This window comes from Ursus americanus, chromosome 14, assembly GCF_024610735.1.
Source record: "Ursus americanus isolate L20-20 chromosome 14, mUrsAme1.1.p, whole genome shotgun sequence".
NCBI lineage: Eukaryota > Metazoa > Chordata > Mammalia > Carnivora > Ursidae > Ursus > Ursus americanus.
In genome coordinates this window covers 32315990-32343253 of record NC_142140.1, presented here as the reverse complement: position 1 = coordinate 32343253, position 27264 = coordinate 32315990, and the positions used below count along the sequence as shown (strand labels likewise).

Genomic DNA, 27264 nt, shown 5'->3' with positions numbered 1-27264 from the left:
GGCAGAGGGAGAGAGAGAAGCAGACTCCTCACTGAGCAGGAAGTCTGACATGGTGCTCAATCCCAGAACCCTGGGATCATGACCTGAACCGAAGGCAGATGCTTAACCAACTGAGCCACCCAGGCACCCCTATTTAAATATTTTTATAAGATAATTGGCTAGTTGGGGCACCTGGCTGGCTAAGTTGGTGGAGCATGCAACTCTTGATCTCGAGGTCATGAGTTTAAGCCCCACATCGGGCATGTAACTTACATACATACATACATACATAAAATACTTGACTATTTAAACAAAAATAACAACAATGTATTATGCAAAATTAAAATTCATGAATGAGAATATAAAGGCTGGAAGCAGAGAGACAGAAATACATTACTGTAACATTCTTATATTATACATGCAGTGACATAATATCACTTGATGGTAGACCAGTAAGTTAAAAATGTATACTGTAAACCGTAAAGTAACTACACTAAAATAATAAAACAAAGAGTTATAGCCAGTAATCCCACAAAGGAGATAAAATGAGATCACAAAAAATATTCCATTAATTCAAAAGAACTCAGATAAAAAGGAAAAGGGGAATAAAGAGGAGATTTTAAAAATAGAAAACAAAGAGCAAGATAATAAATTCAAATCTAACCATATCAATAATCACATTAATTGTCAGTGGTAGAAGCACACCAATTAAAAGGCAAAATTTGTCAAGTTGGATTTAAAAAAAAGTGGCAACAGACTATATGCTATCTACAAAACAAGTATTTAAAAATATAAAGATAACAAATAGGTTAATGGTAAAACTCTGGAAAAGATACACCATGCTAACACTAGTCAAAAGAAAGCTGAAGTTCCATGAATATCAAACAAAGTGGATTTCAGAGCAAAGTATATGCAAAACTTATAATTATCATCAAGAGACTTCAGTAGACCTTTCTTAATAATTGATAGAATGAGTAGGCAGAAAATCAGCAAGGACATGAACAACACTATCAACAAACTTGACATTTATAAAACACTCCATTCAACAACAGCAAAATACACATTGTTCTCAAGTGTACCTGGAACATTTACCAAGATAAAGCATATTCTGGGCCATAAAACAAATCTTAATAAATTTAAAAGGATTCAACACATACCAAGTATGTTCTTGGACTATACTGAAATGAAATTAAAAACTGATAAAAAGATTTCTGGAAAACCTACAAATGTTTGGAAAGTAACACTTCTGATTAACCCATGGATCCATCTAAGAAATCAAAAAGGAAATTATGAGGTATTTTGAACTGAATGAAAATAAATATAGAATGTATCATAATTTATGGAATGTTACTAAAGCAGAACTTAGGGGGAAATGTAAGCACTAAGAACCTACATTAGAGAAGAAGAAAGATCTCAGACCAATGACGTCAGCTTCTACCTTGAGAAACCAAAAAAAAAAAAAAAAAAAGGAAATTAAAACCAAAGTAAGCTGAAGAAAGGAAAGACAACAGTAGGAATCAATGAAACGGAAAACAGAAAAAATAGAGAAAATATAACCAAAATCCAATTCTTTGAGAAGATTAATGAAATTCATAAGCCTCCAGTATCAGAAATGAGAAACGTTCTCATCCCTACAGTTTCTACGGATAGTGAAACAACAATGAAAGAATATTATGAACAATTTTATGCCCATAAATGCAACAGTTTAGATGAAACTGGTAAATTTCTGGGGCACTTGGGTGGCTCAGTTGGTCAAGTGTCTGCCTTGGGCTCAGGTCATAATCTCAGGGTCCTGGGATCAAGCCCCACATTGGGCTCCCTGCTCAGCGGGGAGTATGTTTCTCCCTCTCCCTTTGCCGCTCCCCCTGTTCCTGCTCTCTCCCTCATGCTCTCTCTCAAATAAATAAATAAATAAAATCTTTAAAAAAAATAGCAACTGGAAAATTTCTTGAAAGACACAAACTACCAAAGCTCATTCAAGAAGGAACAGATAAACTTAACAACCTTGTATCTATTTTTTAAATTGAATGTAAGCACCTTTCCACAAAGAAAATAATGGCTCACTGGTGAGTATTACCAAACATTTAAGAAATACACAATACCATCTTGACACTACTCTTGTAACTCACTCTGTGAGGCCTGATACCTAAACCAAAGACATTACAAAGAAACTACAAACCAATACCCATCAATACCCAGCACAAAAGCAAAAATTCTTTTGGTGGGAGGTTGGATTTTATTAATCCAACCATACAAGAGACCCCCCCCACCACATCTCTGCCACCCCTACTTTCTTCCAAGAAGTAGTAGAGTGAGAGGGAGAGAAGGATTGAGCAGAAGACTCCCTCCCCCAGGAGGTACTTACAAAAGGCGGAGATGGGGCCAGGGGAAGACATCACAAAAATAGGAACAGATAAAAGAGGGGCAACAGAACGACATACACAGCACAAAGCTGGGCAGGGGGAGGGGGTGTGGGGGGGAGGGGAATACAGGGGAGACAGGACACTGGAAGAGAGAAGCCCAGAGGCCTCTCCCTTCTCTCTCACAGCCTCAAAAGCTGCTGGCTCCACCTGAACGGGCCAGTGAGTTCTGCAGTATATTCGTGTGTCCTCTCTTCACATGCTAGCATCCCGAGAGAAGGGGGCAGGGACCACCAGCTCCTCTCAGGGCCACACCCGTGCCTGCCTTTCCCACCCCACTGAGGAATGTGTGCATGAGGTACAAGAGAGATAGAGCAGCAGTGCCAGGCTCCTACCAGGCCCCAGGCCCATCTCTGGCAGGCAGAGCCTAAAAAATAAAATATTAATACATAAAGCCCAGTGCAGGACTGGTTGAGAAGAATTACTGCTAGATCACCGGGCCCAAGAAGACAGACAGAAAGGTAGGGAAAGAGAAGCAAAACACATTCGAACTCTGGAGTGCATTTCAGGACCATGGCAATGACAGTCCCACTGCCTCCCTCACCCACAGGCTGGTACAGAGATCCTTGTAAAAGGAGATGAGCTATAAGGGCTCTGTGCCTTTTCAGGCTTTCCTGCAATCAAGCCAGGGAGGCAGAGAAATACAGGTGCCAAAAGCTCTAGACCAGCGCTGACGCTACTGTGCAGGACATGGGCAAGGCGGAGGAGGGTGGTACAACCAGAGTCCAGGTTCCAGGACACTCTGAACTTCAAATATTCTGGTCTGTCAGACCACAGATCCCAATTTTTGGCAAAAATATGGTCCTTAGGAGAAAAGCCCAAGAGAGGCTGAGAAAGGGCCACTGGCTTTGGTATGAAGGACATGTGTCTGGACAGCATCTCTTACCTATATTCTTGAAGCCCCAAATCACCAAGAAACTGCCCCAGCCAAGAGCTCTCATGCTTCTTCAAGCTATTTGGTTCTTTAAGGGAGTAGGACTTGGGTAGGTCTTGGAGGAGTCAAGGGATGGGTAAGAAAAGGGAAAATTCCCCATTTATTCCCTAAAGCTGTCTCCTAAAGCCTGTGAAAGGTATACTACAGGGATGGGATCCCAACTTCTCCAGCCAGTAACCTTTAACATTTCACTCCAAAGACTAAGGCTGCAGCTAGCCTAAGGGGCTAGATAAGAGTGTTAGGCATGGGGGATGGGGTATCCGTCATCTGCACAGAGGAGACCCTTGCCTTCCAGATCTTCCTCTAGCCTCTTTTCCTTGCAGTCATACCCCTAGGCCTTCAGAGACTGAAGCCACCACAATGATTGGCAGGGCTTTGGTTTCCTGGATCTCTGTAGATCTCAACATGTATGAATAAGTTTCTGGAAAAGTTAGCAATCCGGGCTCTTTTGCCTGCCCACCTCAATTCTTTCTCTATACCCAGGAGCCACTGTGTTTCTGCCCCACAGGGACGGGAAGCCAGTGGAGACAAGGACCAAGAACCAGACTTGGAAACCATCGCCCTTGCCAGTGTCACCCATCGTTAGCAGCTATCAGCTGCCTCATACCATCATGGATGTACAGACTGGATCTCCTTGGTCTTGAGGCAGAGATCACAAGCCCAGACGGCAGAGGTCTCAGTGGTCAGCAGCCCATATGTGCTCTGTCATGCCTGTGAGGTAATGGTGGAACCACTTCTGGCAGGAGGCCTCATACAGAATGGCATGCTGGTTATGGTTCACCTCACTACAACAGGCACCACATGGGTACACCAGGCCTGGGGGAAGCCAGGCTGTTAGCATCCGGAGTTCCTGCACCCCACCCACTGCTGTTTAGGGGGAAACTGGACTGATTCCCATTGACAGCAGCAGGTGGGAAGCCTGAGTGAGGCTCCTGGGGAAAAGCACTGGGGGCAGGAGGATTCAAGGGCTTTCCCCCATCCTCACCGCCAGGGCCAGGAAAGCCAGGGTCTGGACCAGGGAAGGGACTTGTGTTGGGGGGCGGGCTGGGGATCCCTTGACAAGGTCTCTGGAGGAGAATGGCCAAAAAGTGCTCCTGGCTGCACAAAGCGCTGGGGGAGAGAAGTGGGGGGAACTCCACTCTGGGAGGTTGTCCCATCGTGGGTGAGATTATGGGGCCAAATCCCCCCAGTGGGCCTGGCATCATCTGCCCACCAGGGAGGCTGAAGTTTTGACCCAGAAGCTGGTTCAAGGGTTGGCTAGAAAGTTCATGTTGCCTAGGGGTGAGTAGCCAGAGCCCTGGGTGGGGGGAGAGTTCATGTTGAAAGCAGGGCCCATAGGGGTGGGAGGGAAAAGTCAGGTTGCTAATGAAGAGGCTGGGGACCACCTTCACCCCCAATGCCATAGCCTGGGGGTACCTCACCTGCCACGTCCCCCTGTACACAGAAGCCTCCAAAGGGGACGGACTGCCAAGGAATGGGGGGGTTGCGCCCCCCACCTTAGGGGCTCCAAAGTCATCCTCAAAAGTGTTGGATGCAACCAGGTGATCCATCATGGGAGTCAGGCATGGTGCAAACTCCATGAAATGTGAGTATGCAGGGTCCTGAGTATTTGACTTCCTTCACTTCTTTTCTGGGCTCTTCATCTGCAGATCTGCCTTGTCCTGCTTCCTCACAGTGCTAGGCGGAGCAGGGGTGGTGTGGGGCAGTCACCTTCCTTCAGCTTGTCAGGTGGGGTGCTGCTGAGGTGGCCATGGGGGCCAGGGGCCAGGGTCAGTGTGGTGGGGGACAGACTCGTCCTCAGGGGCACCATCCCTGGGAGGGGGATCAGGGTGCCCTTGAGGAGTGCCCAGGCCACATGGTGAGGCCAGGCGCCCAGCAGAGTGCCAGCTGCCCACCCCCAGGAGCAAAAATTCTAAGTAAAATTTTAGCGAGTCAAATCCAAAATTGTATTAAAAGCATAGCACATCAAGACCAAGTGGGGTTAATCCTAGGAATACAGTTGGGCTAACATTCAAAAGTCAATCAATGTTAACGTATCAATCATATCCACAAACTCAAAAAGGAAAACCATATGATCATCTCAATAGATTCAGGAAAAGCATTTAACAAAATCCAAAGCCCATTCCTGATTTAAAAACAACAACAACAACAACTCTCAGCAAACTAGGAATAGAAGAGGACATCATCAACTTGATAAGGACATCTATAAAAAAAACCCTACAGCTAATATCATACTTAATTATAAAAGGCTGAATGCTTTAAGATCAGGAGACAGAGATGTCCACTCTCACCAATGCTATTCAACATTGTATTGGAGATTCTAGCCGGTGCAATCAGGCAAGAAATATAAATAAAAGCCATCTATTGGAAAGAAGTAAGCAGTCTTTATTCAGAGATGGTATAATCTTCTAGATTAAAAAATATGATGGAATCTACAAAAAAAGCTACTAGAACTAGTAAATAAGTTTTTTAAGGTTGAGGGATACAATATCAGTCTACAAAAGTCAACTACATATTAGTATTTTGAACTAAACTTTTGAATGAAAAACTGAAAATCGAATTTTAAAAATGATATCATTTATAACATCAAACATAAGACAGGCTTAGGGATAAATCTGACAGAAGATGTTAAATATTTGTACCCTGAAAACCATAAAATATTGCTGAAAGAAATTAAAGAAGATATAAATAATGGAGAGATACATTTTGTTCATGGATCAGGGGGCGATATAATTAAGATATCACTTCTCCTCCAATTTATCTATAAATTTACTACAATCCCAATCAAAATCCCAGGAAGAATTTGCATAGAAATTCATAAATTTCTGCTTCTTCAAAAGATGCTGTTATGAAAATGGAAGACAAGTCACAAACTAGGGGGAAAATGTTTGCAAACCATATACCTGAAAAAGAAATTGTATTAAGAATATATGGAAAGGGGACACCTGGATGACTCAGTCAGTTAAATGCCCGATTCTTGGTTTCAGCTCAGGTCATGATCTCACAGGTCCTGAGATCAAGCTCTGCAGTGGGCTCCACACTCAGCAGAGAGTCGGCTTGAAGATTCTCTCCCTCTGCCCTCCCCCTGCTTATGGTCTCTCTCTCTCTCAAATAAATCTTTTTAAAAAAGGATATATAGAGAACTCTCAAAACTCAACCATTAGAAATTAAACAACTCAATTTTTTAAAAGATTTTATTTATTTGAGAGAAAGAGAGAGAATCTCAAGCAAATTTCCCGCTGAGTGCAGAGCTGGACACAGGACTCGATCCCAGGGCCCTGAGATCATGACCTGAGCTGCAGTTAGATGCTTAACCAACTGAGCCACGCAGGCACCCCTTAAATAACTCTATTTTTTAAATGAGCAAAAAATTTTACCACTTTACCAAGCCCCCCCAAAAGCCATATACATAAATAATAAACATAAGATGTTCAATGTCACAGGTCATTAGGGAAATGCAAATTAAAATCCCAATGAGATAATAATACAAACCTATTAGAATGGCTAAATTAAAAAGGCTGACCATACCAAGTGCTGGGGAGGATGTGCAGACAATGGAACTCATACACAGCTGGTGAAAACAAATTAGTACAACCACTTTGGAAAAGTTTGTCAGTTTCTTAAAAGGTTAAACATTCACCTACCATATGATCCAGCAATCCTATTCATATAATTCCTAGGTATTTACCCCACAGGAAAGGATATATATGTCTATACAAATCATGAGTGTTCATAAAAGCTTTATTTGGAATAGCCAAAAACTAGAAAATGTCCATCAACAGGTGAGTGGATAAGACATTTTTGTTATAGCCATGTAATAGAATACCACTCAGCAATAAAAGTAATGAACTATTGATACGCACAACATGAATGAATCTTGAAACAATCATGCTGTATGAAAGAAGTTAGACCCCTCTCTACACTGGGAGCAGCTCTCCTGCTGGAGCCCCTCACTCCCTGAAAAGGTACATGTGTACCAAATTTGTCTCCATGCCCTCGCTAGTCAGGAGCACTTCTCAGCTGCTGAGTTGGCCACTTTTTGCAGCAGTGCTCAAACAACCGGAGACACTGCCAATGAGAGCCTCAGGAGCTGGGCAGCCTCCCTTACCCCTAGCCCTAACCTCCAAACAAGTGCCATTTCAAACAGTAGCTAAATTCATTAGGGCTGCGGCTGTCACAGTGGGATGACTGGCTCTGGGGCTGGGCGTGGGACTGTGTTTGGGGTCCTCATCACTGGTTACACCAGGAACTTTTCTTTGAAGCAACAGCTCTTCTCCTATGCCATTCTGGGCTTTTCCATCTCAGAGGCCATGGGGCTCTTTTACCTGACGGTAGCCTTTTCCATCCTCTTCACCATGTTCAGGAGCCCTCTCCACTGCTCATGGTTCTTTCTCCCATGTCTCATCTGCTCTGTAAATTTTTTCCTATATATCACCAGGCAGGCTGGGGAAAGCGGTTGGCTCAGGGTTTGGCAGAGGGAAGACAAATAAATACTATATTAATAAGAAGTTAAGAAAAATCAGATCAAAAAAAGAAGTACATTCTATATAATTCCACTTACGTAAACTCTAGAAAATACAAACTAATCAATGGTGACAGAACACAGATTGTGGTTGTTTGAGAAGGGAGGCAGGAAGGAGTGCAGAGGAACATGAGGGAAGTTTGAAGGGTGATGTATATGTTCCTATCTTGACTGTGGTGATGGCTTTATGGGTGTATTCATTTTTTAAAACATTTTTAAAGATTTAATTTTTATTTATTTGAGAGAGAGCAAGTGAGACAGAGAAAGAGAGAGAGAGCATGAGCGGGGTGAGGGGCAGAGGGAGAAGCAGACTCCCCGCTGAGCAGGGTGCCCGATGTGCGGCTCAATCCCGGGACTCTGGGATCATGACCTAAGTGGAAGGCAGACACTTAACGGACTGAGCCATCCAGGAGCCCCTTATGGGTATATTCAAATCTTAAAATTTATCAAATTGTACGTTTTGTCTTCAGTTAATTGTGTGTCAATTATATTTCAGTAAAGCTGTTTTTTTTAAGAACATAAATTGCTGGGTTCCACCACCAGAGCCTCTGGCTATAAAAATATTTACGCATTTCATTAGATCACAATCATTTTAATAGTTTCCTCCTGAAGTCTAAAAATCTATTCACTTAATGGCAAGTATGAGAATTCTGGAATATAAAGTTACTATTTTTGAAAGTATCTCATTCATTCTGCAAGTAATTTATGTTACAATGTATTCATACTGGTTAGTACAGAAAAACATGAACAGGAAAAAAAATGAAGGATCCATGAAGTTTAACTTTCTAATTGGCTAAACAGAAATGATGACATGATGACAAAGAGAACAGGGAGACAAAAAGAAGCAGAGGAACCTAAGCCTAGTGGTGACACTAGTAAAACGGAATGAGACCTATGATTATTAGACAACAGTAATCTTTTTATTTTTATTATTTTTTTAAAGTAGGCTCCATACCCAGCACCCAATGCGGGGCTTGAACTCACAATCCTTAGAGCAAGACCTGAGCTGAGATCAAGAGTCAGACACCTGACTGACTGTACCACCCAGGCGCCCCTGACAATAATAATCTTAATTTAAAGAAAGGCACAGCATAGCATTCAAGTAGTGGGTAACAGAGAAAGGCTGGTATTCAAAAGTGCAGAAGTAACCCTGGAGAATAGGATATAGCAGAATTCTCCTGCCACGCTTTATCTATTTCAAACAAACTGGGAAATGTAGTTGGAAAAAAATTCTAGCTCTATTTTATTAATAAGTGCCGATTTCTATTGGTATAATTATAAATACTACAATTCAACAAAGTTGCAGATGGCATATAAGTAATATATCTTGGATATATGGAAGGATATCAAATTGTTTATGATAATTTAGTCATTAATGAATTAACATATTTTGTTATTTAAATATATATCCATAATTAAAAGTTTTTTGTCTTCTTCAGCTGTTTTTAGAGGACTAATATTAGGAAGTTAGTAATTTAAGTTTTTCTCCAAGTTATGCTAAAAGGAGGAAGCCAGTAAAATTCAGATGTATAAAAACAAATGAACTGCACAGCAAAGGAAATAGTTGACAAAACCAAAAGGCAGCTGACAGAATGGGAGAAGATATTTGCAAATGTCTAATCAGATAAAGGGCTAGTATCCAAAATCTATAAAGAACTTATCAAACTCAACACCCAAAGAAAAAATAAGCCAATCAAGAAATGGGCAGAACACCATCAACAGACATTTCTCCAAAGAAGGCATTCAAATGGCCAACAGACACATGAAAAAATGCTCCACATCACTCACTATCAGGGAAGTACAAATCAAAACCACAACGAGATACCACCTCACACCAGTCAGAATGGCTAAAATTAACAAGTCAGGAAATGACAGATGTTGGCAGGGATGTGGAGAAAGGGGAACTCTTTTACAATGTTGGTGGGAATGCAAGTTGGTGCAGCCACTCTGGAAAACAATACTGTTTTCTCAAAATAAGTTTTCTCAAAAAGTTGAAAATAGAGCCACCCTATGACCCAGCAATTGCACTACTGGGTATTTATCCCAAAGATACAAATGTAGTGATACAAAGGGGCACCCGTACCCCAATATTTATAGCAGCAATGCCCACAATAGTAAAACTATGGAAAGAACCCAGATGCCCATCAACAGATGAATGGATAAAGAAGATGTGGTACATATATATACAGTGGAACACTACTTAGCCATCAAAAAAAAATTCTTGCCATTTGCAATGACATGGATGGAACTAGAGAGTATTATGCTAAGTAAAATAAATCAATCAGAGAAAGACAATTATCATATGATCTCACTCATATATGGAATTTAAGAAACAAAACAGGATCATAGGGAAGAGAAGAAAAAATAAAACAAGACAAAATCAGAGAGGGAGACGAACCGTAAGAGACTCAATCATAGGAAACAAACTGAGGGTTGCTGTAGGGGTGGGGGAGCGGGGTAACTGGGTGATGGACATTAAGGAGGGCATGTGGTATAATGAGCACTGGGTGTTTTATAAAACTGCTGGAACCAATAATATATGGAGTTAATTGAATTTAAATAAAAACAAAACAAAACAAAAAGATAGCCAGTAATATCAGTTGAAACATCATCAACAAATACTAAAATTGGTAGATCAAGGAACCAAGATATAAATATATGTTCAGAATTATTAGAATGAACTAAAATAGGAAGAGTTAGAAACATCTTTGGAGTATGCAGTATGGTATTGAGATAGCATATGAAATTATATTTGCTTTTTATGATAGACCTTTTTGTACTTCTTGTTGCTTCAACTCTTGCATATATTATTTTGATATGAATACATATTTTTAAAATGAAACTTACAATTACTTAGAAAAATATAAATTCAAAATACACAGCTCAAAGCAGTATATCATGACAATTGTATAAGTCCTAGCTCTACCCTTAGCAGTCACATAACGTTAGTCAAGATTTTTGGCAACTCTGTTCTCAGTTTTCTTATTGTGAAATAGTAATAGAAAAGTGCATGCCTGGGATGCCTGGGTGGCTCAGTTGGTTAAGCATCCAACTCTTGATTTCAGCTCAGGTCATGATCTCAGGGTCGTGAGATTAAGCCCCACATCAGGCTTTCATGTGGAGTCTGCTTAAGATTCTCTCTCTTCTTCTCCCTTTGTGCCTCTACTCCTGCTCGTGTGTGCGCTCTCTCTCTCAAAATAAAATAAAATAAAATTTTAAAAAAGTGCATGCTTTTTAATAGGAATATTGTAAGGATGAAGTCATATATGTAATTATATTGCATAGCATATTGAACTGTACTGTAACAATGTAATAAAGACTACTTATTGTTTTGTTCTGAAAAAAATAAAAATAAATGAATTAAGTTATGAGCAAATGAAAACAAAAGGACAGATTTTAACAGAATCTCTTTTAAATGTACTGAAATATTTTATAGTGCACTTTTAAGGATATTACCCAGTAACTTCGAAAAGGAGTAATGGCCAATATATTTTATTATCAACAAATAAATTAAAATCCAAAGGATAGTATCATATGCTTTAAAAAAGAGAGAGAAAGAAATAAAAGTAATTTGAGATTTAAAAAAAGGTAAAAAAAAAAAAGTAGTAGTAAGTAAGGGAGAATCCAAGAATCCAACAACAGCTACATTATTAAGCTAAAACTTTTTCATCAGAACATTTCATAAAGTCAATACACTGCCAACAAGGATATGAAATCACTTCACTGATCTGTTATTACACCTGACTGCTTGTTCACATGTTCATAGTAAACAGAAGAAGGTTTTCATTTGAATTTTTAAAAATAAGATGGGAAGTAAAAGGAAACTCATAATGCACAAGTTTCATTTATTATGCATTTTATCAAGCACTCCAACCTTACTGAGAAATAACACAAGACATCCAAGTGCTTTAAAATCCAAGGCCTTTAATTCATTTTTCAGTAATGACCATAAATGCCTTCACAAAACCTCTTCTTCACGAAAACAGAAGGCACTAGGCATTACACAACACCCTGAAAGCAGTGATTCCCTCTGATGCTGGTGGAGATAAACATTAAACGGCAGGTTTTAGAGCTTAACGATGTCTCTTCAAAAAAAAAAAAAAAAAAAAAGGACAACACTGAAAATCACACAAAAAATTGTTACCAGTCTTTCTCAGATTCCCAATGCAATCTTGAATTAATTTTACAAGTACATAATTTGAAATTAATAGATAAACCAGGTTAAGTATGATATGATTTTCAACATGTGTCAGGTTTTAGTTAAATACAGTAAATATGAAGATACTGTTATTATGCTACTTGGCATCCTTTGCTACTCTTTAGCTGTGCAAAATAAACTTGAAATGATACATCCTGTAGTGGTATAATTTAAAAGATCCTTGATATGACACTAACAACTTTCAAATTCTGGTCACAAACTGCATATAAATCGTAAGATTATTAAAATACCCCTTTTTGAAAAATAATAAGATGACCATTTATACCTAAATAAGGTTTCCCAGAAAGATATGAAATACTTTAGCATATAAAAGTAGTTGCCCCTTTTCCATAAGGACAATGTTGTTTTACAAAATAACTCCTATGATCCAAGGCAAATGATTTCTTTCAAATGCCATATTCTCTCTATGACTTTGAGGTATGCTTCAAGAGACTGTATCCATGAGAAAAGGGCACATTTAGGTATAAGACCACAGGTACGAACACAAAGAGGCTTTCTGGGTTAGGAGTGCCCTTAAGAGTTGCATTAGCAGAAAACAAGAGACAGCTTCTGAAGCCATTTCTTTTACAAACACATACAACTAAATTTGGTTGCTGAGAGGGTAATTCAAGACACAGCTATTTACATATGTGCTATGTCATGTGTGGCTATTTTAAATAGTGGCTTCTGGAGGACACTCCTATTCAAACACAAACCAAACAACCTTACTCTACCAAACCACAATCTTCTATTTTTGGCAAGGTAGTACTGTTTAAACAAAACAAAACAGAAACAAACAAAACAACAACAACAACAAACTAGCTATAACAGTGATTTAGGCAAAAGTCCCCACGTCGAACAACAGTAGGGAAAGTGTTCTGAGAAATATTAATTTGGGGGGGCAAAAACCCTACCAAACAAGTAATGCTGAAAACTAATCTTATAATCACTTACATGACTATAACATAAATGGTTTATGAATGCCTTTGAAATGAAAGTAGTTCAGTTTAAAAAATAGCTGATTATGAGCTTTACAATTAGAATGTCTCTAAAAAACATCCAAGCTAATTAACTTAAACAGGTTCAACTAGTAAATGGTTAGAAGAAATAAACTCTCCCATAATTAATATTAGATGCTTTCTTGCCTTTGGAGAAACTGATAAGATTAAACTTGAAATGATATAGAATATAACAAAATGAAACCTACTTGACAACTGGAAACAAAATAAAACAAAACAAAACAAAACACCGGGCACTACTAATAAACATGATGGGAGGCAAGAAATGTATCTTTAAGCAGTGATTACTCAGAAGAATGCCTTATAAAATTACACAGCATAATTGAGTTAAGAAAAAGCTTCAAGACTAGCAGCTGAGCTTTGTGAAACATGTAGGACAACAGAAGGCACTACAAAAGCATTAATTACTTCTAACTACAGTCGGACAGATCAGTCTTTTCCTTCTTCTTAAGAAGATAGCCAGTGTGAATGTTATTTTTATATCCCCCTGAGTTTTAACATGATTGGGCAAAGCAGCACCAATTTAAAAAAATATCTGCAATGCCAGCACTGCAGTTTGGAATCACTTATACTGATGGCCCCACAGGTCTCTCATAAGAGCACTTTAGAACATGATTAAAAATATAGAAATGCCTTTCGGTGTTTCAGTATTAAAGTGGAACCACCACAGATAACCATTTTTAAAAATAATGCACTAAAAAGGTCTGTTTGTCAGTATAGTCTTTCCACCCTGTAGCTAGCATTCACGGCTATTTTCCACACTGAAACATCTCCTTTGTGCGCTGGGTTGAAATGTCAGTATGCTTCATGGTGCACAATCCTTTTTGGCTGGAAAATCCTGGCAAACATCATGTCATGCCCGTTTTGAGCAGTATGCCTTGTAGGTCCTCTGGCAATGCTAAGATAATTGCATCGATGTGTGTCCGTAACTTTTCCATAGTGTCAGGTTTCACAGGTAAATGCTCTCGATCAGCCTGCAACTACAGAAGGAACATTTGGAAACATTTAAATTACCCTCTGAGTCTGTATTAATACATTATATCCTCTAAATGAACAATTTTAATGGTCTAATGATTTGGAAAATTCAAACTTACATTAGAATTTAGAGGAATTGTAAAAAAGCAAAGAACATGAGCTCAATAAAAGACTTCTATGTAAATTAATAGATAATACCTATAGGTACCATGTGGTATTAAATATAAGTGACAATGTTTTTTGTAGAGCTCATTAGACTCCCTGTAACTACTTTTAAAATTATCTGGTGTGACTGTGATCTTCTTGAGTGACCAAGTATTTTCAATCAGATCTACCATTTACCGACCAATCTCAAGTGCTCTCATTTTAAAAAACTATTTTTTTTAAAGATTTTATTTATTTATTCGACAGAGATAGAGACAGCCAGCGAGAGAGGGAACACAAGCAGGCGGAGTGGGAGAGGAAGAAACAGGCTCACAGTGGAGGAGCCTGATGTGGGGCTCGATCCCATAACGCTGGGATCACGCCCTGAGCTGAAGGCAGACGCTTAACCGCTGTGCCACCCAGGCGCCCCTAAAAAACTATTTCTGCAATACATCATGAACTATCACCTCAAATGTGAGGAAAACACCTTCATGGATCTTTGCTGTTTTGGCTACATACCAGCTTATTTTTTAGCTTCAATACAAGGTCTACTGTTTCTACTTCTGTGTGTTTCTGAGTCCAGAGAAGTAAGTCCTACAAGAATAAACAAATCCCAAATCAGTAAATACTCAAAATACTTTTCAAACTGCTATATTTTAACAGGCGAGGCTACCAAGCAGGAAGGATAGGAAGGAAAAGGAGAATAGAGTATGTAACTCAGATACAGCACTCTAGTACAAGAATCATTCACCACATGATAGTCTAACAACATTAATTAGATAATTTTTGACATTAACTAGAACTGTCTAATAGTTGGAAATAAAACAAAATGCAAGAAACTCCTTTCTGAGGTAGCCCTTTTAGATCAATGAAAAAGTTGCACCTCCAAGTACAATACTAACCCGCATCCCTACTAAGTAGTAAGTACTTTAATTTATAAGGGACATTAACTAACAAATTAAGGTAACTGTGAACATGAATATATTACTGGATGTAAACTTCCACATCGACAAACAAGCTTATTTGTGGTTGCCTTCATTGTATTCCTTCTCTCACAACCACAGTCACTGGGAGTTTAAGATTAGAAAGTTCACTTCAAGGCTAGCCCACCTCAAGCTAAATAAAGATGAGACTATCCTTTATATTTTCACAAGTAGCTCAATTTAAAATAGTCTGGTGACAAATTATAAACAGTCAAATTACAGGGAAAAAATTGTTAACAATACTGGAAATCTTGATTTGAATCTTGATTCTATCCAGGGGTACACTAGTAAATATTTAACCACCAGTTCTCCAGGAAAAGTCTCTGGTTTGTAGCATTTGCCAATCTGGCATAATACTCTCACTGTAGCCAATTTCAAGCTACCAACCTGAGCTCACCAAACACAAAGCTGGGAAGACATGTACACAGTTAGCTCCTCTGGGTCCGTGTAAGCAGGGCTCTAGCTCACTGCTGGCTCCATTACTTAGCAATGATGCCATCTGAAGCAAGTCGCTTAACTTATAATCCTTAGGGGTATCATCATGCAGATTATAACACACTTACTTTAATGAATCATTGTGGGGATTAAAAGACATTATTCATCTAAACCACTTACACAGTCCTTGACACACAGCACATGATTCAGAAAAGTTAGGTATTACTATTTACAAAGTAGTAGATATGGGTATAATCTCCCAGCCTCTAAGGATAATGTTATCTTTATTTTCAATAGTTGTTACTCATCACACAAACACACTGTTTTCTAACCTCTTCACAAAGAGCTTCTAAATGGAGTGCCTCCAATTTCTGGGTCATTTCCTTCCTCCGGGTCTTGAACCAACCATCAAAATTTGGAGATTTTAGAAAATGCCTATAAAAATAAATTTTAAAAAAGCAAAGTTTGATTATTACTTACGTCCTCTCCTCAATAGCTTTCCTACCTATAGCTTGGAGAACCATGTGAAACAATGAAATTTTTATTTATTTATTTGAATTTCTTAAAAAATATATAAGTTTAAGGCCAGGTTTTTTGTTTTGTTTTTAAATAAAGCTCTACATATGGGTGAAAAAGAAGAAAAAAAGACCAACCGATAAAGTCCAATCCAGTCGCCTTTTATTCTAGAGGTCAGCTGAGGTCCTGTTTTCTCAAGTGTTTTCATAAATTCTTCTGGAAGAAACTGTCTTAGTTGGGGTGGACTCTAGAAATTAGGACATACTGATTTAAAAATCAGAAATGGATATACTCCCAGAAGTTAATTACAGTATGAGAACTCAAATAAGAATTTAACTGAATATAGTTATACCTTCCATGGAGAGATACTTTTCTGCAAAGGCATCAAGCTTGCCACATATCTTTCCTGAAACCAAGAAAAAATGAATCAAAGTTGGGCATTCTTTTTTTTTTTTTAAGATTTTATTTATTTATTTATTTGAGAGAGAGAGAGAGAGAACACACGCACATGCAAGGGAAGGGAGGGGGAGAGGAAGAGGGAGAGACAGAATCCCAAGCAGACTCTGCGCTGAGCAGGGAGCCTAATGCAGGGCCCAATCCCACAACCCTGATACCAGGACCCAAGCCAAAACCAAGAGTCAGACACTCAACCAACTGAGCCACCCAGGTGCCCCAAAGTTAGGCATACCTAGAGAGTCTTCAAAAACATATAAACAGACCCCCTTAAAAGAAATGGGTTTACAAGTTTCTCATCATACGTTCTTTCAATGGACAGCAGCAATGCATCACTCTCCGTAACGGACATAGCAAAATTTAGACTGAATTGAGAAGTCAGCTTTTCAGTAAGAATTTAACTAAATCTTAAATAATCCAAAGGACTGCATATTTTTAGTGATAGTCATTAACCCTACAGGGTGAGTATGTGCCAGGAAATGTACTCAACATTTTATATGCATGATCTCTTTTAATCCTTGCAACCATCCAATGTGGCCATTATTACTGGAAAAGAGGCTTTAAAAAGCTAAGTAGGCTGCCCAAGGTCACATAGCCTGAACCTGAACTCAGGTCTACTTGACTTCAGCCCATGCCCTTAAGCACTACAGTAAAGTTCATTTCAAATCAAACAGATTTAAATGGAACAAAATTAATTAACATCCATAGACCAAGAAAGACTATTTCGCCTCAAAATGTAATAGCAAAGATCTCCAGGTTGCTCCCATATAATATTCATAGATAGATTACATTAATAACTACATGGAATCTCTCTCTGATGCAGTCTGCAGACTAGGACCACATATGGTACTGTCTGATAACTGTGAGGCATCTTCTAGTATTTTAATATGCTATCCTACTGAATTTCATAGAATAACCATATTATCTAGTCATTTATTCCATAAATACTGAGTGCTACCAGATGCCAGACTGAGGAAAAGATAATGAACAAGACAGATAAGGCCCCTGTCATCATGGAGTTACTGGTCTCATGGATATCATATCGAATTGTGCTCAAGAAAATAGTATCAGAAGGACACCTGGGTGGCTCAGTTGGTTAAGTGTCTGACTCTTGATTTCAGCTCAGGTCATGATCTCAGGGTCGTGAGGTTGAGCCCCGCACCAGGCTCTGCGCTCAGCACAGAGTCTGCTTGAGGTTCTGTCTCTCCCCTGGCTCGTGCTCTCTCTCTCTCTTTCTCAAATAAATAAATAAATAAATAAATAAAATCCTTAAAAAAAGTAGCTTTGAAAAAAAGGGGAAATAATATCAGAGAAAGAAGCTCCAAGTTAACCTTGTTTTAAGGTATAAAAACGCAATAATTATATAATATTTCACAATTATCTCATTTAAGATTCACAGCAACCCTGAAAGATATTTAGGAAAAGTGGAATTAGCCACATTTTACAGATAAAGACAATGAGGGTCAGGGAGAGGAAGTGACTTGCCAAAGTTACACAGTTAATATTAGAACAGAGTCCAGGTCTCCTGCAAAGGGCTCTATTTTTAATCACCAAACACATGAGCAGGCAAAACACACAACTTAAGGTTTTTGTGAATGGGGAGAACATTCATACATCCTTCAACAAATCATTAAGTTAAACAAATACATATGTTAACTTACTAATGGAATGATGAAGCTTTGTGTCAGTTCCAAAAAATAGCGTCGGAGAATAACACTTTGAGCCTCAGAAGGACGTTTCTGTTGTACACCCTTAGAAGAAAGAGCAATGAAAACCTACATTCTAGTGTAAGGGAATATAAAACAATGCATAATTATAGTTTTCAACTGATATGTAAATATATACTTTTACTTGATTTAAAAAAAACAAACCTAGAACTCACCTTGAAGTAATTTAACCTGAAGTTTATTGTGCAATATCCTGTGAAGAAAACCCTTAGAGCAAAACATCTCGTGTTCATCCCACACTTGAAAGTATCAATTTACAATGAACTGTCTTTACTTCACACTTGCTATATGAGTATTATTTACATTTTCCAAAAAATGCTAACTACCCCTGTTGGATGCTAAACTACCTCATGGAAGAGTCCATGACTTTTTCACTGTAACTCCCAAGTTTCTAGAAAGACTGGCACTAGTTGGTAGCTGCAGCCCCATATTTCAAGAGCATAATTATTGCTGCTTAGGCTTCTGATTTTTGTGAAGCTTTGGTTCAAAAGAAAGACCTCATTTCACATTATTGCACATAACACACATACTGCCTAACTGGATATTGCTTACCTGCACAAGGAAATTTAAATTAATAAGAGGAGCAAGGAATTACCTTCTGCAATTGTTTTATGATCTCTTCATCTCTACTTAGATATGGCTTATAAGAAGTATAAACTCCTAAGAAGTAAAGAAAATACGGTAAATAGTAAGACCCAAGTACCCGCATAAGTGTATATTTAAAAATAAATAAAAATAATAAAATATAATAATAAAAATCAATACCAGGTTTAGAATCCAGAGTCTTTAAGTTCTTCAATTTTTTCACTTTAACCTGCTTAGGAATTTCACCTAAAAGAAATATCATAAAGACTCTTAAAATTATTTGAGTTTTACATATTACAAAACTGGAATTTTATAAGATTGATAATCCACTGTTAATATTACTTAGTCTGGGATCTTGTAGCTAAAGTATTCTTTTTTAAAAATTTTATTTATTTACTAGAGAGAGAGAAAGAGAGAGAGTGAGAGCAAGTGTGCACGGGGGAAGGGGTAGAAGGAGAGAGAGAATCTCAAGCAGGCTTCATACCCCGCGCAGAAGCCCAATGCAGGGCTCGATCTCATGACCTGAGCGCAAATCAAAAGTCAGACACTTAGCCAACTGAGCCACCCAGGTGCCCCTAAAGTGTTTTTCTTAACATCAAACAATATTCAAGCGTTTATTCCTGGTACTCTAAAAACTGGATAAATGCTAGATTATTATAGCATTACAGAAAAAATGTGTGTAAACTATATAAAATGGATATTTGATCTTTCATTACTATCTATCGTTACTCAAAACTTTTCCTTTTGTCACTTAACTTGTAATTTAAAATCTTTGTGCCAAATACATGAAATTGAAAACCTATGTGCCAAATACTAATAAAATACCCTTGAAGAGTAAATGGAATTGCAAGCAACTCCTATAGTGTTCAAACGTTTTTTTCTGACACCTCCCAAAAATTCTGTTTCTGCACTGTAGAAACTTGCACTGCCACCAGGTGGTGACACTGTGAGTCACAACCACAGACCTGAGCCATAGATGCAGGTCAGCTGGGGACAATTTGCACAGCATATGCTGTGGTTCTGGTCTTGGGGTCAAGAGAAGCTACAATCTGAGCAACCCTCTAATCAGCAGAAATATGCCTCAAGATAAGCACTTAAAAGTGTCATAAGCACACTAAACAGACTTTTCCTTTTCCTTTCTCTGTCCTCCCTCTCTCTGCCTAAGAGTAAGAGGACCTAAGAACTAAAAGACAATCTAGAGATTATCTAATTCAAGGCTCTCAACTGACAACACATTTTTGTTTCCATTGCTCTATACATCTAACTGCTAACTACAGTTATCTCTGGGGGTGGAACTGTAGGAACACAGAGCATTTTCACTTGTAATCTCATATTGTTAAAAAATTTTAAGAGCATGTACTATGATAAAGCAGGTATTTCTGTAAACTCTCTACTTTGAAATAATTTCAATCTTGTAGAAAAGCTGCAGAATAATAAAGATGATACTCTAATTTTATCAACTGCCCCAATAATAACTTTAAACAGACCCTTGTTAAAGAAGTCACTATTATCATGTACACACAAACTAATATTTTCATTGATTCGGTAAATATTAGTAAATGCAAGATACTGGCAATAAAAAAAAATAAAACAACTAGTTCCTGTAGTTCCTAGTTCTCAACTAGTTCAACTAGTTCCTGGTAAGACAAATAGAGATACATGACAATATAGAAGGATATGTGCTGGGATAAAATTATGAACAAGATGCTATATGGAAACACAAGAATGTCTTAGGCAAAGAGGAGTGAAACAATTATTGAGATTTTCTAAAGGAAGTGATCTGTCAGCAGTCTTATCAGAGAAATAAAAAGTTATCCAGGAAAAAAAGACCTTTTAGGCAGAGTTAAGTCCAGAAGCATGAAGAGCATGTTGCCTAAGGAGTCATACATAATGGTAAGGAGAGTAACAGCCACCATTTACTCAATCCTTATCTGTGCCAGTCCTGGTCTAAGAATACTGCATGAATAATCGCATTGAATCTTCACAACGAAGTAGGTTTTATCATGTCCATCTCACAGATGAAGGAACTAAGGCATGGGATAAAATTGACCTGGTATGTACCAACACTGGCTCTTTTCTACCATCATCTGCTCTGATTGGTCAACGTCCCATTCAGACAGGTTGTTAGCTCTAGAGAACAACTTGTCCAAGGACACACAGATAACATGCTTGAACCAGGATATGAAATAAGGTGGTCTAACTCCTGAGCCATCACCCTTATCCACTACACTACAAAGGCAGGAATGGAGGGTATGTTAAGAGGGGCAAGAGATAAAGCTAAAGAGGTATTCAAAGGTCAGATCAAGAGGAACTATAAAGATGTCCAACATCTCAGTGACTGAGAGACTGAAAGCATGCGCATGGGGGGTTAATGGATGCGGAGTGAGCTGACAGGATCAAATCTGCATTTAACACACTCACTGACACCAGTGGTGATGGCGTTAGCCACAACCACAGGCCTGAGCCACAGATGGATAGGATTCCTGAGCAGGTCTGCTGGGTTGCACAAAGGAGTTTGAGGTGAAAGAGAAAAGCCCAGAGGATAAAACAGAAGCACTGTGGAGTACTGCTCCTGGGTAGACACAGAACCTGAAGCAAGACGTGTGCAGCAAGGAAAGAGGAGACAGGAGCTACTAGAGCTCTGTGGGGGAGATAAAACCAAGAGGCTGTGGGGATAGACTGAGAGAAGAGCAAAGTCCAGAAACACTCAGGTTTCCAGAATTTTTTAAGATATTTTATTTATTTATTTATTTATTTATTTATTTATTTATTTAAGAGAGAGAGAGAGAGAGAAAGAAAGGAAAAGCATGTGCGTGCTCAAGCAGGGGGAGGGACACAGGGAGAGAGGGGGAGAGAATCTCAAACAGACTCCCTGATGAGCTCAGATCCCAACTCGGGGCTCGATCTCATAACCCTGAGATCATGACCTGAGTCTAAACCAAGAATGAGGCGCTTAACCAAATGAGCCACCCAGGTGCCCCTCAGAATGTTTTTGATTCATTAGCTGATAGTTTTTACTTTGTCAATGTATTCTCTCTTCCCATGTACTAATTCTTAGGAGACGTCTCTCATCTTGAATCTTGTGGCTGTGCTTTACAGAGTTCAGAGTAGCTTCTCACCACAAGATCTGTAAAACTTTTGTCCTCTTAGTAAGTACAGAATTAATACATATTTAACTATACAGATGCTAAATTCAAGTCAATTATCTGCTTCTGACTCCAAGAATCCAAATAGCATGTGTAAAACCACAATGGCTTGAATAAGTCTATTTCTGTACTTATTTTCATTTCTTTCTGCTCCAAGTCACAAAAGACTTGGAACTGTTCTAACCACCAATACTGTTTATTAACACATTGTTTTCTGAAATTCACTGTGCAAAAAAGAACCAAGTATCAGAAGGGAGAAGAGTTCAGCAGTAGGTTTCACATATTCTTTATATTCAATAAGTTCTGGGTAATAATGAAGATACGCTGCAACCATGTCTGTCTTTTTAAAAACGGAAAGGACAAAAATAAACCCATGCAGCTATTTTCACTCACACAATTCCCCTCTGATTTACTGGACCTCATCAGGTGTAAGATGCATACTGATCTCTAACCCTAGTCATCATCATTCTTACACTGTAGTATGAATAGATATAAAGAAAATAATCATGAAGATACATTGCCTATTACAAGAAAAAAAATTTTAATGAATATTTGTCAGATGGCTTTAAAAAAAAAAAAAACAAGTGTCTGCAATGAACCCAAGTCCCATCATTACAGATATTTATTTTAATTAAAAATACTTATTCAGGAGAGCCCGGGTGGCTCAGTTGGTTGAACATCTGCCTACAGTTCAGGTCATGGTCCCAGGGTCCTGGGATCGAGCCCCAGGACAGACTCCCTGCTTAGCGGGGAAGCTGCATCTCCCTTTCCCTCTGCTGCTCTTCCTCTGCTGCTCCCCCTGCTTGTGCTCTCTCCAACCCCCTCAAAAAAATAAATAAAATCTTTAAAAAAATACTTATTCAATGTCTGTTATGTACAATGCACGTTAGAGAGGGATTTAACATTACTAAATTAATATTCATCACTACTGCACCTCTGTATATGGACATTAGAATCTTCCACATTAGGCCAAATATTTTGGTGAAATCACCAAACCCAATTTCTAGTCAGAAAGTATCAGTTAATAATTTGATCCAATATACACTAATAGAATTAGTTTCGCTTTGAGGAATATGGTTAAGTACCATCATCTTAACATTACATTTCTCCATTTAATAGAATTTGGGTTAACTAAAACTAGGTACAATCCAGAAGAAATAATCCTTTTATATCAGGAGGAATGATCCCTCCTGGGTTCAAATTAAATGTATGTTTCTGGTAAAGTTATGAATCTATTTTGCTGTGCCTTCCCTGCTGGTCCTGCAGAAGATACTGTTTCTGCAGTTTTACTGACTCTCTCAGACAGTCCTGAATTTTCAAAAACAGAATCCTAAGAAGGGATGTTGTGTTTCATAACTTGTGCAGCATATGCAGTGGTCCTGGCCTTGAGATCAGTGGGCAGAAAAATGCCCCAAGATATATACCCAACACTCATAAATTAAAAGATAAATGGATTTTCATGAATATGAAGCCAAAAGCAGAGGCAATAAAAGAAAATACAGATAAGCTGGACTTTATCAAAACTTAAAACTTTTGTGCATGGAAAGACACTATCAATGAGAGAATAACAAGACAACTCATGGAATGGGAGGAAATATTTATAAAGCATTTATCTGATAAGGGATTGGAATCCAGAATACATAAAGAACTCTTACATCTCAACAATAACAAAACAACCTGATTAAAAGACAGGTAAAGGACTTGGAAAGATAATTCTCCAAAGAAGTTATTCAGATGGCCAATAAACACAGGGAAAGAAGCTCAACATTACTAATCATTAGGGAAATGCAAATCCAAATCACAATAAGATACCACGTCACACCCATTAGAAGGGCTGCCATCAAAAAAACACTAAAAAATAAGTGTTGGCAAGGATGTGGAGAAATTGATACCCTCGTGCACTGTTGGTGGGAATGGAAAATAAAAACAGTATGGCAGTTCCTCAAAAAATTAAACACAAATGGCTACATGGTCCAGCAATCCCCTTCAAAAGAAGTGAAAGCAGGGACTCAAAGAGGTACCTGTATACCCATGTTCACAGAACTATTATTTGCAATAGCTCAAAGGTGGAAACAACCCAAGTGTCCACTGACAAATAAATGGATAAATAAAATGTGGTACATGCATACAACGGCATATTATTAAGTCTTAAAAAGGAAGGAAATTCTGACATGTTACAACATGAATGAGCCTTGAGGACATTATGCTAAGCAAAATAAGCCAGTCACAAAAGGACAAGTAAAGTAGAATTCCACTTATATGAAATACCTGAGTAGTCAAATTCATATTGACAGGTAGTAGATAGTTGCTAAGGGCTGGGGCGGGGTGAGTGGAGAAAGAAGTGGATGGGAAGTTATTGTTTAACGGGTAAAGAGTTTCAATTTTGCAAGATGAAAAGAGCACCGAGTGGATGGTGGTGATTATAGTGCAACAATGTGAATGCACTTAATGCCACTGAACTGTACATTTAAAAAATGGCTAAGATGGTAAATTTCATGTTATGTGCGTTTTACCGCAATTTTTTAAAAAGATTTTATTTTATTTAATTGTCAGAGACAGAGCACATGCAGTGGGGAGCAGCAGGCAGAGAGAGAAGCAGACTCCCCACCAAGCAGGGAGCCTGATGTAGGACTTGATGCCAGGACCCTAGGATCATGACCTGAGCCGAAGGCAGATGCTCAACCGACTGAGCCACACAGGCGCCCCACTACATTTTTTTTTTAAAAAGGAATGAACTTCTTTTGCATGATACAACATAAATGAACCTTGAAAACAGTGAGATACGCCAGACACCAAAGGGCAAATATTACATGATTCCACTTACATGAAATATGTAGAAGAGTCAACTTTATAGAAACAGAAATTAGAACAGAAGTTACCAGGGACTGGGGGGATGCAATAATTGGGGAGCTATTGTTTAATGGGTTTTGGATTTGGGTGAACTAATTCCAAATTCTTCTGTTTGGGATGACGAAGAAGTTCCAGAACTGCATAGTGATGATGGTTGCACCTTATGAATATAGTCAATGCCACTATGTTATTTTTTTTAACTTTTCATTTAAAATTCTATTTAATTAACATATAGTGTATTATTATTTCCAGTGGTAGAATTTAGTGATTCGTCAATTGCATATAACACCCAGTACTCACTACATCAAGTGCCCTCCTTAACGCCCATCACCCAGTTACCCCATCTCTCCACCCACCACCCCCTGGATGAACTAAATCCAAATCCTTCTGTTTGGGATTATGAAGAAGTTCTGGAAATGGACAGTAGGGACGGTTGCACATTATGAATATACTTAATGCCACTGTATTATTTTTAAGTGAATTAGGTACTTAAAACTAGTTAAAATGGTAAATTTCAGGTTATGTACATTTTACCACAGTAAAAACAACTTTTAAGATAAGTGGGGAAAAGTATCATAAACACACTAAACTTAACGAAATTTTGCACTTCTGTTAAGAATTGTGCTCACATAAGACCTGCCAGTCCCAGAAACAGTCAGACACTAAAGTCTTGCCCCAAATCATCAAATCACCCCTGGTGCCTTTGTTCACAACATATTTTCTCCATTAACTGAACAAAGACCAAACTGAAGACACTAACAACCTCTAGCATTCACTCCTCAGTGACCACTAAGAATCTATAAAGCATAATGTTTCCATAGAGCACTTTCCAGCAGAAAAAATGATACCCGATGAAGTGGTCCAAATAAGCTGGTGATGGAAATAATCAGAGAGAACACAGCAGCTTGTCTCTAAAGTAGCTGCTTAAAATAAGGTCTAATTAATATTCAATATCTGCCCTTATCCCCACTTTGAAAAAGCAATTCAAGAATTGTCCCCTCCCCTCCCTTGGTCCTAGGCCTTACTTTTAAATGGTAACTTCACTTGCTTGAAGAGGCTTCTCAGAGTACAAGAATATTAGCTAGCAAGACATTACAAGAAAAGAAACTACAGACTGACATCCTTCATGGATACAGATGCAAAAATGCTCAACAAAAAATAATAGCAAATCAAATCTAGCAACATATAAAAAGGATTATATACCATGGCCAAATGGGATTTATCCAAGGAATATAAGGTAGGTTTAACATCCCAAATCCAATTACTATGCCATATTAATAATGGACAAAAACCACATGACAATCTCCATAGACACAGAAAAAACATTTAACAAAATTCAACACCAATTCATGATAATCCTTCTCAAAAACTAGAAATAGAAAGGCACTTCCTCAATCTAATGAACGACATCTATGAAAAACCTGTATCTAATAACATCATAATTAGACTTGTATATTGAAAACCACAAGGTCACCTGGGTGGCTCAGTCGGTTAAGCATCTGCCTTCGGCTCAGGTCCTGATCCCAGGATCTTGGGAACGAGCCCCGCAATCAGCTCCCTCTCCCTCTGCTGCTCCCCCTGCTTGTACTCTCTCACTCTCTCTCAAATAAAAGAACAAACACCTTTAAAAAGAAAACTACAAAGCATTGCTGAGAAAAATTAAAGAAGACCTAAACAGAAGACATCTCAAGTTCCTGGATTAGAAGACACCAAAAAAACCCCCAAATTTACCGCATATTAAAACAATCCTTATCAACATCCCAGCTAGCTGCTGCAGAAATTAACAAAGTGATCCTAAAATGTATATGGAAATGCAAAACACCCAAAATAGCCAAAACAATTTTGGAAAAGGACAATATTAGAAGACTTATACTTCCTGATTTCAAAACTTACTATAAACCTACAGTAATCAAGACATTGCATTAGTATTGATTTTCCACAGAGGTACCAATGAAATTCAATAGAAAAAAAGATAGTCTTCAACAAATAGTGCTAAGGCAACTGAACAGTAACATACAAAAAAGATTGTTTTGGACCCTTAACCCACAAAAAAATAACTGAAGTGATTCATAGACCTAAATGTAGGTGCCAACATAATAAAACTTTTAGGAGAAAATCTTTGTGACCCTGGGTTAGGCAATGAGTTCTTAGATACAATATCAAAAGGCTAATCTGTAAAAGAAAAAAAAAAACTGATAAACTAGACTTCATCAAAATTAAGCACATTTTTGTAGATATCAGAAGTGAGGGGTGAAGGGCGGGGGAAATGGATGAAAGTGGTCAAAAGGAACAAACTTTTAGTTACAAGATAAATTAAGTACTAGGGATATAATGCAGATACTTGATGACAACCTGATGACTATAGTTAACACTGCTGT

General features: G+C 38.3%; 1 protein-coding gene and 2 pseudogenes across 3 annotated transcripts in view; 1 reads left to right on the top strand and 2 right to left on the bottom strand.

Moving 5' to 3' along the window:
* Positions 1 to 1473: 1473 nt before the first annotated feature.
* LOC123798784 (pygopus homolog 2 pseudogene) lies at positions 1474 to 6259 on the bottom strand (annotated as a pseudogene).
* LOC123798832 (ATP synthase F(0) complex subunit C2, mitochondrial pseudogene) lies at positions 6222 to 8407 on the top strand (annotated as a pseudogene).
* Positions 8408 to 11759: 3352 nt separating this feature from the next.
* DENND6A (DENN domain containing 6A) overlaps positions 11760 to 27264 on the bottom strand; it is a 56191-nt gene continuing 40686 nt past the window's right edge. For all 3 annotated transcript variants that reach the window (XM_045807411.2, XM_045807410.2, XM_045807412.2), the window contains 8 exons: positions 19071 to 19136; positions 18901 to 18965; positions 18240 to 18329; positions 16478 to 16531; positions 16263 to 16372; positions 15942 to 16044; positions 14711 to 14785; positions 11760 to 14052 (listed from right to left, as the gene is read on the bottom strand). In XM_045807411.2, the coding sequence (XP_045663367.1) occupies positions 13921 to 14052; positions 14711 to 14785; positions 15942 to 16044; positions 16263 to 16372; positions 16478 to 16531; positions 18240 to 18329; positions 18901 to 18965; positions 19071 to 19136 (695 nt within the window). In that variant the 3' untranslated portion in view covers positions 11760 to 13920. The remainder of the gene's footprint in view (positions 14053 to 14710; positions 14786 to 15941; positions 16045 to 16262; positions 16373 to 16477; positions 16532 to 18239; positions 18330 to 18900; positions 18966 to 19070; positions 19137 to 27264) is intronic.